The following is a 12,475-nucleotide window of genomic DNA, read 5'->3' as shown; positions in this document are numbered from 1 at the left end:
TCTATCTATCTATCTATCTATCTATCTATCTATCTATCTATCTATCTATCTATCTATCTATCTATCTATCTATCTATCTATCTATATGTGTGTGTGTGTGTGTGTATTCATTGTTTATATTACTGTTTTTATATATATATTTTTTTTACAATTTTTCTAGGCTGCACTTTAAAAAAATGAAATTGTCTATAGAGCTGTTCTAAACTAAATGTATTTTTGTTTTACAATACTTGTGTAAACAAAATGAAAAATAAATCTAAGTCTAAATAAATAAAATAATATATTTTGAAAAGGATCTCTTCCACGGGAAATGGTTGTTGTTTAATTAATGTTGCCTACGGTGTTGGTTCTGGGTTGCATGGTGTTTTTTTGGAGGGGAATAGAACTAAAAAATAACTAACACACACACACAAAAAAAGGACAAGAGTGTTTATTGTAAATGAGCCATAAAGCCCAGGTTGCAATCTTGATCTAACGGATAAAAACTGAGAATTTCTCAGTACGGGTGAAGCTAAAACTGCTTGAAAGTTTTAAATAATTGTTAAAGTAAATTGTCCAGGCAAAATATTAAGTTGGTCCATTGTAGAAATCAGTAGAAGTCTCTTCTTTAATGGCATATGACCATTAGAAATTGATTTAGTTACACTGCAAAAACAGATCTTTTTCATTATTTTTATAATTGCATCTTCTAATTGCATCAATTTTGTTATGTGTGTTTCAGTACAGGGGCTACAAAAGGGGCCAGGACTAGTTCTACAGGGGCATAGCAGGCCCCTGTTGGCTCCTGTCTAGAACCGCCTCTGCTTGCCTATGTTGCATATACATTATTTTTAACTAATTATTTAAAACACTTGATTTTGCAAAGAACTGTATTTAAAGAGCTTTATATAATTTTAAGAATATGAAATGTGATTGTATCATCATGGCTAGTAAATATATCAGTTACTTAGTAATCAGTGAGAAGCCTCTTTCAGTAATTTAGAGGACTACTTCTAACTTTTACTTGAGTAGAAGTACGATCAAATAGTGCAGCTCTAGCTTAGTATAATTTCTGGTAATTTCTGGTAAACACCTCTGATGTTTCTACTGTACTTTTGCACTAAAATTCTCATTCATCCAACCAAAATTGCAAACTTTTCTTATATACTGGTACACAGTTTGGCAGTTTTGGGAAGCAGAAATCCATCTTAACACCTGTAGATAGGAAGACATCCATTCTTCCCACTAAGCCAATGACAAAATGACCAATTGACAAGTAACAGGAATAACCAGTCTTTAGTGGATTCTGAATTGAGTCGATCCCATTCAAAGGTTTCCTGGAGATTCACAAGGTGTGGCCTGTGGCTAGAATCAGAGCTCCACCAACAGAACACCAATACAGATCTATCCAAAATATGCACCACCACCTGTGTGATTTTAATCTCACACCTCTCTGTTCAGATGTAAGTTTATCTGGCATTTTATTTGAAAATGTTCCATAATCTGTAAGGGAGACTAGAGTGGCAGGGTTCCACATTGCCAGTGAGCTTTCCACTGTCATTAAAAATAAAAACCTTAACACTGGTCCTTAAATCCAGTTAAGATGCTTCCAGTGTTTTCTCTCATTCAGGAATTGACATCATGCAACATCAGTAATCCACATCCATGTGTTATTGGCTCTGCTCAGCTACAGTCCACACCTCCGAAATCTTCTCCAAATCTTTTTACATGGTGTTTGCTTTTTATTGCTCTTGAGATCGACTCTTTTTCTTTGAATTATGATGATAAGGTTGAATAAGATTTGATACAAGACTGTTAGAACATCAAGCTTCCTTCGGATGGCGCTTTGAGGCTCAACCTTATTGCGCAGGGTGTCGTTGACTGTTTACATGACAGCTATTCATTCAGCAGTCCTCCCTGTGATTGGCCATTACATCACACTTTAAAAGAAACATTATAATTTTTCCAATATAAAACTCTCACTGTTAGAACCTGAGATGTGTGTTTTCATTCGATGTAAGACAAAATGATAGAAATAGAACCATGGAATGTTTTTTCACAGTTTAACGGTATTCTGAAAGCTTTACTTTTGCAATTTGCATATAGATACATTTCAAGAAACTCAAACCTAAACTGAAGTATCCAGTTAATCCATGTTATATCCAGTTTGTCTTATAGAGTTTCTATACAGATTATTCATGAATGTATATTATCAACCAACAAAATTTAATCAGTAAATTCTAATGTTAGCCACCGAGCTCGGGAAACTGTAAATCTAACAGCAAATAGCACTCGACATAAACCTCAATCAGCCAGTTCGGTCTCTCTTTCAAAGTCAATGTCAATCTAAAGGGTGAAAAGCACTTTAATATATGAGGGCCTCACAAATTCAGCAAGAAACTAGACTGTCATTTTCTAAAAGAAATAGCTGCAGCAATTACAGCTTCTCAAGCAGGTGGACTGTGACTGAACAATACATAATTCTGAAATGTATATAGTCTTTTTTTTTTAGCACAAGTTTTGATGCTTTAAAACAAACTCATGACTCATCTGGGTTCAGACAAACTGAAAAAGAAATGGCTATACAATGACCCTGATGTGATTTATTTTTTTCATTTCTTGCAGTTTCCTTTTCTTTCAGTTCTGCTTTTTTGGCACCCGTTTTACATTCCTCAGTATCAGTTTTAGAAATTTGGATGGAAAAAAAAATTGCACATTCTTTTTTTTTTCACCATGTCTGAGGTTTTTCTTTTTCTGTTTCTTTTGTCTTCGGGTGAGAGGCGGGGTACACCCTGGAGAGGTCACCAGTCCATCGCAGGGCAACACAGAGACAAAAAAAAACATTCACACAAACACCTAAAGACAATTTAGAGAAACCAATTAACCTCATATTCTTCTTTTGGACTGTGGGAGGAAGCCAGAGTACCCTGAGAGAACCCACACTTGCTCAGGGAGAATATGCAAACTCCATGCTGAAAGAGCTGGGCCAGGAACTGAATCTTGATCTTCTTGCTGCAAGGCGGCAGTGCTGCCCACTGCGTCACTGAGCAGCCCAAAGCTATTTCTACAAACAGACAAAATTGAAAGCACCATACCAAATTATAAGGTCCCCCTTTAAATCACTTTGTAATAATTATTTTATGTGCCATCTTGCTTGTCAACCTGTTATTTGACTTTAGTCAATAAGTCACCCTGTATGCTGATGAACCTGTGTTCTATTTTTCAGAAGCTGATGTACAACTGAAGCCATTCAGAAAAACTGAAGAAAATGTTTGTTACTTTATCTATTTGGTTCTACCTGCTGGGGTTAAGTTTAGCGGACCCTTGCCTCATTATCAGTGAAATCAATGCTGATAACCCCAGACTGGACACCTCTGAGTTTGTTGAGCTGTACCACACTAGTGGACAGCGGGCCTCTCTGGATGGCTACACCCTAGTCTTTTATAATGGAAATGGAAATATAGCCTACAAGGTGCTAGACCTCAAGGACCACAGCACAGACGACAGAGGTTTCTTCCTGGTGGGCTCAGTGGACTTGGTGCCCAGCCCGGCCATCCCCCTGCCACCGAACACAGTCCAGAATGGCCCAGATGCAATAGTTCTTTATCGCACCTCTGCCGCCCGATACACGGAAAAAATGAACGTCACGCCAGTGGGGCTGGTGGATGCCGTGGTCTATATGAATCGCCACTCTGCAGATGCACAGTTCCTGGCTGAGACCCTGACCCCTGGGGAGCAGCCCTTTGTTGAAGACGATGCGGCGCATGAGGCCGATGAGTCAATCGAAAGGTGCCTGCTCTCTGAAGATCAGTGGGGTTTCCAGTTATCCCTGCCTTCGCCAGGTCAACGAAACAACTGCACGCCGCCTCCTGCACCATTGACCAGTCCCTTCATTAATGAGCTGAAGCTGGGGGGAGGACAGGTGGACGGGATGGTTGAGCTGACAGACGCCTCGGCTGCAGGTCCTATAGCGGTGGTGGTGTGGGATGGGAAAACGGACAAGGTTAGTGTCAGCATAGACGTGGACACCTCCAGATCTGGCTTCCTCTCTGTGACCGTTGACAAGAAATACATGAAAGGTTAGTTCTCTGAATGATGTAAAATGCCTGCTAATGTCGTTTTTTTTTAAAAGTGGGAATTATAATGGGCTAGAGTTGAAAATACAAAGATATGGTGGAACTTCAACAAAATATATCCTTTTTTCTTCATTTAAAAGAGAAACGCAACAGTTCTCCGCTCTCCTGCAAAGATATTAATCAGCATAGATGCAATGGAATCTATATCATTTGGAGTTGGTATCAGATATTTACATACACTGCATGCAAAAACTTTCTTTATCAAATAATTCAATATGTTGATACCAGCTACATTGAGTTACTGGCAATGGGAAGAGTAAGCTCCAAATATGCTGCTCAAACTTTTTTTTAATCAACGATAAAAAGGTGACACCCTTTCCGTTTTCACACCTTGATTGACCAGAAATATTTCCAGGCTGCTAAATGTGTCTGTCCTGTGAGTTGAGGAAATGGCTGGTTGCACTTTTTTAGCATCAAAGGTTGGGTGGAGGCAGCTCTTCGTTGGGCCTTAAAATCTCTGATAACTCAGATCTCTACAGCCCTTTTTTGTTTTATTTCGAACCAAGAAACTGTACAAAAGATTATTGTAACCTTCAAAAAAAGCCTGATATGCCTTGACATTGGGGAACCAATTCTCACTTATACTGGCTGTTTTTTTTATTTCCCTTGTAGCTTCATTTCTTTGTAAATTCTTTCTTCCTGTCACTGGTTGTCCTCAGGAGATGAGTCCGGCGCTGTGGCTATTTACAGTGGCAGAGCTGCAGACTTTCCGGTGGGAAGTCCGCTGAGCCAGACGCAACCTCTCGATGCGTTCGTGTTTGCCGGTCCAGGAAGCAAGCCGAGCTCCAATCTCACAGAGACGCTCATCCCAGGCAGACAGCCATACCAGCTCAGCAACAGGCAAGAGCTTTTTTATTAGAAAAAAGCTACTCTAATTCAATAAGTAGTGTTTCTGATCACCTATTTGTTGAATATGTGTGAGGTTAGAGTCTTGTGGTTATTTTTGATGGTTTAAAGTTTTTGAGCTGAGTAACACAGGAATAGGTCTGAATGGTAGTGTAGTTCCCCTTTTTTTTATAGTTTCAAGTGATGGAGGTAGCCTCCTACTTGCTGAAACCCACTGAGAGTATATTTAAACTGAATTTGAGTTAATAAAAGCTCTTTAGTTAAAATAAATAGTATGTAAATACAAACTTGACCAAAAAGAAATACTTAAGGTTAACCACACCGTCCCACTCATATTTGGATATTTTTTTCTAATGACATTTTGCTGTATTTTCACACGACCCTGCAAAACCACCCCTATATGTAGAAATTTAGCCCCCATTTTACAGTCATAGAATTAAAAATATATGTTTTATTATTCTAACAACAGAAAATATAAATATACAACAAAATGGGAAAAATGTGATTTTCCTTTTTTTCTATTTTTAACAGATAAAATCTAAAAACGTTTTGTGTAACCGCTCCCGATCTATATTTCTTAGAACCCTATTTTGTTGCATTTAGTTTTAGATAATTTTTATTATGTTTCTACTGAATTTGGAAAAATCTAGAAATAAAAATTGTCGATTTAAATTTGCAAAATCATCTAGATTGCATGGAGAGCAAGTATAATAAATAATAAATGTTGCACGGGTATCCATCCATCCATCCATCCATCCATCCATCCATCCATCCATCCATCCATCCATCCATCCATCCATCCATTTTCTGACACGCTTAATCCCAAGTGGGGTCGTGAGGGGTTGTGGTGCCTATTTCCAGCTGTCTATGGGGGAGAGGCGCGGTACATCCTGGACAGGTTGCCAGTCCATCGCAGGGCAACACAGAGAAAAACAGGACAACCATTCACACACAAACTCACATCTAAGGGAACTTTAGAGAAGCCAGTTAACCTAACAGTCATGTTTTTGGACTGTGGGAGGAAGCCGGAGTACCTGGAGAGAACACACGCATGCTCAGGGAGAACATGTTGCACTGGTAGTTTTTCTAAAAAAAAAATAAAATAAAAAAAACATGTTTTGCTTAAACTTTGGGATTTCATAATCTGCATTGTTTAATTTCTCAGTCACAGATTAGATCTCAAACAATGTTTAAAACCATACTGTAATTTATTTTTACAAAGGCACACTGCTTAAAGTAGAAATATGTCTGCTCGAAAAAACTTGACCAATCTTACCAGTTTGGTCACAAATGTGAACTATAAGGTTTATGATACAATGAAAAAAATTAATACAGTCTTTATGTGCTTTGACAGACACTAATAGACTACTCTTCTTATTATGCTTAACATATAATTACTATATCATTTTTATTTCAAGGTCTTTATTAATACCTTTAATTATCCTCTAAGATGTTTACTTTTTCACTTAGTTTCCCCCACTGTTAAAAAAGAGGAATTAATAATAGCAACATTTTGTGTTGTTGTTGTTTACATACATTTCTCTGCACATTAGAAGATCAATTCAAACACTAGAACTTTCTACAGGTAAACACATTAGAAGATCTGATAAGCATGAGAGTAAATGGACCATGTCTGGAAGATGTTGATTCTAGAGAGTGTGTGAAAAGCTGGTTCAGCCAAGGTTAAGGTTTAAGGAGGACCAGACTACATCAAAACAGCATGTGGCTGCAATGCAGGAATAATCCATGAGATTTTCATTATGTTTAGTCTGAGGCCAGCTTTGAACTTTTATTTTGGAATTTATTTTTTTCTAAGAATATCTGAGTTGTTTCATCTTTTGTAGTTCAATGTGGCACTTTAAGCACCAACATTTTCTCTTGTAGAATTGTTTCAAATAAAGGATTTTATGTTGTCCAGACTTTTACTTAATCGTGTACAAGTCAATATTGTCTCCATAAATAGATGTAAATAAAAAAACAAAGGTGAACTTGTAAAACTGATTTTAAATAGGATTTGGTTGCACCTAACCTTTGTGCTAATGTACAGTACCTAAGAAAAACAAAAGGGTTTTTTCAAGGGCAGTTCAAGCAGAAAAAAAAGTTAGTCTAGAGTAACATTAGATGTATTTATCTGTCTAGTTTACAAAAAAACTGGCTACCACTTTACTTTAAAGGAGAACACAGTTTTTTTTTTTTTACGTTGCCCCCTTTATTTTACGTTATTACATCATTTTCTACTCACCCATATTTTGTGTCATTTGGAGCTGTTCTGAAGATATTCGGTTTTGTTATTTTCAAGTAACGTCTTCCTATGGGCAACGACTTGAAGGCACAAACTAAACTGTTCATAATTTATTCTTTTTCGTACGCCAGCATTCACGACATGTAGGCGAATCACTTTCCCCAGACATCTGCAGTAATATTTTTTATATTTCTATATTTTTTAAAACAAAGCGGAATGTAGCCGGTGCGCGCGGATGACGTCATACACGCACCGCTTTGTTTTTAAGAAATATAAATATAAATAAATATAACCGCAGATGTCTGCGGGAAAGTGATTCGCCTACATGTTATGAATGCTGGCGTACCTTAAAGAATAAATTATGAACAGTTTAGTTTGTGCCTTCAGCTTGTTGCCCATAGGAAGACGTTACTTTGATATAACAAAACCAAATATCTTCGGAACAGCTACAAATCGCACAATACTCATATGGGTAAACTGATGTGAATAAATCATTCATACAAATCCCCCAACATGCAGTGCAAATGCATTTATACCGTAACACTCATTGTTTTATAAATAAATAAAAAATAATAATAATAATTTAAAGAGCAGCTCTATTCTGGGTGAAGCATGACAAACTCTTTGTTGTTTAAAAAAGTTGGTTTGATAAAAAGTTCTCTTATTTCTTTTATTTTTGGGTAATATAGCTTTAAGCTCTATCCCAGACAGAAACAGACCCCTTCTAGACTAACATGTTTAGGTGGATATGCTATGCAACTCTTGCTTGACTCTGATATTAAATCTAACTTCAGTCAGGATGCTTATGGCTGCTTCTTTCTTGGTTTCAGTTTGCGAGAGGGAGGCTTCTATCTCAGTCGCTGCGGTGTGGCTACCTGGCCCAGAGATCCAGGTATTTTCTGGGAGGCCCCACAAACCCCTGGGCAGTCCAACAAGTGTCCTTGGCCAAAAATCTGCCCTCACACCATTTGTAAGTGTTTAATTGAACCTTTAATTGTTTATATTTTAGATTTGCTCCATCATACATCGGTATCTTCTGGTTTTGCTTTTTAAGCACACACATTTTCAATTATCCTACACATTTTCACTACCAGACAAAGATGACATGAATAAATGCAAAAATAAAAAAATAAGCCTTTAAACATGATATAAAGCTGCCTGGATCTGTTTGACATGTAACTGGCCCCTTAAATCTAAAAAGTGGTGATGTCCTGCTCAGCTGCCCTGTAGCACTCGTGATAACTAACAGTCGGTCTCTTCTGTCACTGTGGAGGAGCTTTGGACTCTACTTCTTTGCAGAATAATTTTTAGGGCACATTAAAAGGGTTTGGGGCTTGAATTGACCTGTTTATACCACATAGCATACCTCAGCTTGACTTTGACTAGGCCATTCCAACCTTAACTTAGTTTTCTTTTTATTCATGGGTAGACGTGCTGTTGCCCTGCCAAGGTTGTAAGGTGCTGAACCGATTTGGTACCATTTTGGTACAAAGAAGAATTTGGGTCCTATCAGATCCAAAACATCAAACACCATGACTATGTTTGATTGTACATGGTATTTTTAATACTGTTAAAAATAAAAATCTTTAGAATATCTCCCCTTACAGTTACAGTGTGTAATTTTTAGTGACATCTGATGGTCAGATTGCAGACTGCAGCGACATAAACCATAAGCAGCTGATGCCTTTTCTTGAACGCTCCAACGCACGGTCCGCCAGGTGTGGTTTTCTGTCTGCATCCAGTGGTTGGCCTCTACAGGCAAGCCTTGGCCTAGTGCCGTCTTTCGGGCCAATGGCGCTCTGCACTGATGAAGCTGTGATCTTCGGCTCTCATCCTGAGCTACAGTAGTTGCGTCGAGCTGCCGCCTCTGCAGCTAAGGCTGCTTAGCTCCAGAGGGCAGCATATTTGACCGGCTCATCATGGGTATGGAGCTCTCTCAGCTTCTGTCCTCACACTGCTTACCGTCTGCTCCTGTCTGAGCTTAGCAACTCCCTTTACCTCTGTTGTCCAAATGATTGTCTTCCTGTTTTGGGCCCTCTGACCAAAACAAACATGGACCAAGAGCAGCGGAATAATGTGAGTCAGCTTAGAAAACAACCCAAAACTTATCACAATAAACAGGCTGCTCTTGGCTTGTGTAAGTCTAGTTTACATAGATCGAGTAGTATTTTATTAGTCTGTGTAGAATTTTTAGATACGCCTTACTTGCCGTAGTCCCATTTGAGCATAATGGCAATCTCTACAGTCACTAGTTGGTCAACTTTTTGCTGCCGTAACACAAAAAATGTCTGACTCCACAAATGCACACCCACTCTGATGTTATTTTAAATAGGAATTTCTAAGGTAAGGCAAACATAAAGATTGAGCTGTAACATACATATAGATAATAAATTATATTTATGTCAGTGAATCCCTATATTAATTTTACACTGTACCTTTAAGGATAATGAAGATGTTTTTCAGTAAATCTAAAGCCAGCGTTTGTGTTCTTTTGGATCAGCAGAGGTTCTGACCTTTAAACCTTTCCAGAGTTAATTTTTTCTCTCTTATTATTGAATCATGATCTCTGATCTTAACTGAGGAAATGACTCCTGAGGAAGTTATGTTGTTGTTTTTGGTTTTTCTGGGACTTCCTGGATGAGCCATCAGCCTCTAAGATCAGTTTTTGGAAGGTAAATCGCTCTTTAAAAGCTGTAACATTATTTAATCTTTTCTTTCTATGTGGATAATGGCGTTAAGTTTCACTTTACTTCCAAAGTCTTATCTAGACATTTTTGCATACCTCAGTATTTTAAAGAAAGATTCAAACTTTTTTATTTGTTGGTTGTACCGTTCTGATGATAACCAGGCTTATGTGTTGCTAGGAAACAGAGTTAATTCACAGTAAACTCATGGTTTAACAAGAGGGGAATATTTCTCACTTGCTTAGTTAGTTAGCATGCTAATAAAACCAGCTTATATATTTACATTACTTTGATTGATTGATTAGTTTGATGACCTAATCCTTTTAGTGTGACGAAAAAACATGCAAAGAAAGCTAATAGTCTTGAATATCCTACTTTAGCTGGTTAGGCATACAGTATTTAGGGATAGTGTTGTTTATTAATGCCTACACTTTTAAATGATCAAATGTATTGGTCCTTAACTTTTGTTTTATTTTGTGTAACATGGTTTTTAACAGATGGCATATCAAAATGTATGTTTGATCAGGGATCTGTTTCTCTTAGAAGTTGCTGAATACATGCTGGTCTTCTGAAATATATTTTTTCTTTAAAATAAAACTGGCTACAGTAGGTAACAATAGAAACAATGAAACATGTGAATAACTGCATTAAATTTCAGTCAAAAACCAAAGTAGGATGAGTCTTTAGGTCGAATTAGATTGTTTTTAGAGGATTACCAATATGTTTTGCGTACAATTATTATTTTATTTGGTTTCATGGTCTTTATGGGAAACCAATGATCAAAAAAAGCAAAATTATCTTATTTTTTTCTCTTATCAAAGCAAGCACATCTAGTGAAACTGAAACATTCTGGTGAATGCTGGTTGAAGAGTTAAGCACTGAGAGACATAGAGAAGTGAAAAATCAGGAACAAATACTAGTGTTTGGAAATCAAGGAAAATATTGGTTTAATTCTGGTTTTGGCTCATGACACGATGCATCATACTGGGTTTGCAAAACTAGATGTGTTTTTAACATTAAAAATAGGGGAAAACTAAGAATCACTTTTTGTTTTGTTTTTTTGTAATTTAGCATCTATGTTTAACCAGAGGTGTCAAAAGTATTAATGTTTATTATTCAAGTAGAAATCATCAACTTAAGCTTTTTACTCAATTAAAAGTCTAAAAGTACCATTTGTAAAATTACTCGAAGTATACAAGTAAAAGTAATTCAGGGAAAGCAGAAGCTTTACTGCACTAGCTTATTAAAGGACATTTTTCTACAATTCTGGATGATAATTTCCCTATACTTAATTTCCTAGTTTTATACCTAACAGCAACAGTGTTAAATTTAACTTTGCATCATTTTGAAAAAAACTATTTATTTTGGTATGTAGTGAATGAGAATTTGGTACAGCACCGAGTCCAACCACAAAGAAATTAATTATTTGGATGAAATAAATTATTTAATTGTTCTTTATTTTTTTAAATGCCAACACGTCATAACGAAACTGAGCTCAAATAAAACAAAACAAGTCTATTTTTAAAATTTAAAGACTGAAAAGTAGAGATAATTACCAAAAAAAATGTAAGTGGTATAGAAAGTAAAGTATAGATAGCCAAAATTTCTACTTAATTAACTAATTATTTGTACTTTGGTACCTTACACCTCTGTATTTAACAATATCTGTTTCATGTATGTTATTAAGTTTACAATAATTCTGTCCATTTTTTATGCCCTGACATGAAGTCCACCTTTGGTAACAATTTCCTTAAAATCTTTTTATAAATTTATAAATAAGGCACAGTGTGTCTGCAGCCACTGGTGTATGTTCTGCTTCACACTTCCTCGATCACTCTGCCCTCTGCTGTCATTTGATCAGCAGATCGAGACTTCGAGACCTTTCCTCTGTTTTTGTCTTCAGTGTAATACCTCTGGACTTTTTTTTTATCCTGATGTTGAAGCTGTCAATGTTCAGTGCTGCCTCCCTCTGGTTTAAGGGGGAACTGCCTGTTCCACCAAATTTTGTGAAAGAATCCTTTAAAAATTCATGCATCCACACTGTAAAAGTTGATCATCACCAAAATTTTATGGATCATTCCTTGGACTGGTAAAATTAGATTAAAATCCGTTCACAGTTTTAGAAGTTATCCTGTACAGAGACAAACACACAAACTCAACTAAAAACATAACCTTTAGTTTAGCTCCTATAGGGCACTATCAAGTACTGTAAAGGCTAACTTTACCAGTTTTCGGCAGCCAACAGTTGGTGAGCTGCAGTCCCAACCGAGTTAACAAACTGCTAATAATTTGTCCATTACTGTTCCATTGTTTACCCTTCCTCAGTGCTAATTTAACGTTGTTGTGTTTTTTCTTCTTTAAGATGCACAGTCACTGCTTTACTAGCTTTGGGCTCACCTTGTACTTTAGTGTCGTGATTGTATTTTTTACTTGCTGATCTAAAAATATATATTTATCCGGCTTTTGTTAAATGTATACAACTTCCAATTATTGGATTTTTAATCAGTAATGCCTAGGGATGGGAATCGAAAACCGGTTCTGTATTTTCCCGATTCCATGGCATCGCTTGGCAGCTCGCTGAACAATTC

The 12,475-nt window shown here is 36.8% G+C and overlaps 1 protein-coding gene across 1 annotated transcript in view; it reads left to right on the top strand.

Moving 5' to 3' along the window:
* The window catches only part of LOC107085027, a 36,183-nt gene that overhangs the window by 1,151 nt on the left and 22,557 nt on the right, over nucleotides 1–12,475 (top strand). The window contains exons 2-4 of the mRNA XM_015375150.1: nucleotides 3,206–4,058; nucleotides 4,775–4,955; nucleotides 8,034–8,173. Coding sequence (XP_015230636.1) covers nucleotides 3,248–4,058; nucleotides 4,775–4,955; nucleotides 8,034–8,173 — 1,132 coding nt within the window. The 5' untranslated portion in view covers nucleotides 3,206–3,247. The remainder of the gene's footprint in view (nucleotides 1–3,205; nucleotides 4,059–4,774; nucleotides 4,956–8,033; nucleotides 8,174–12,475) is intronic.

The sequence above is a fragment of the Cyprinodon variegatus genome, unplaced genomic scaffold, assembly GCF_000732505.1.
Source record: "Cyprinodon variegatus isolate N-32 unplaced genomic scaffold, C_variegatus-1.0 Scaffold113, whole genome shotgun sequence".
Taxonomy (NCBI): domain Eukaryota; kingdom Metazoa; phylum Chordata; class Actinopteri; order Cyprinodontiformes; family Cyprinodontidae; genus Cyprinodon; species Cyprinodon variegatus.
The sequence above is the reverse complement of the archived record's forward strand: the minus strand, read 5'-3'. Positions and strand labels throughout refer to the sequence as shown.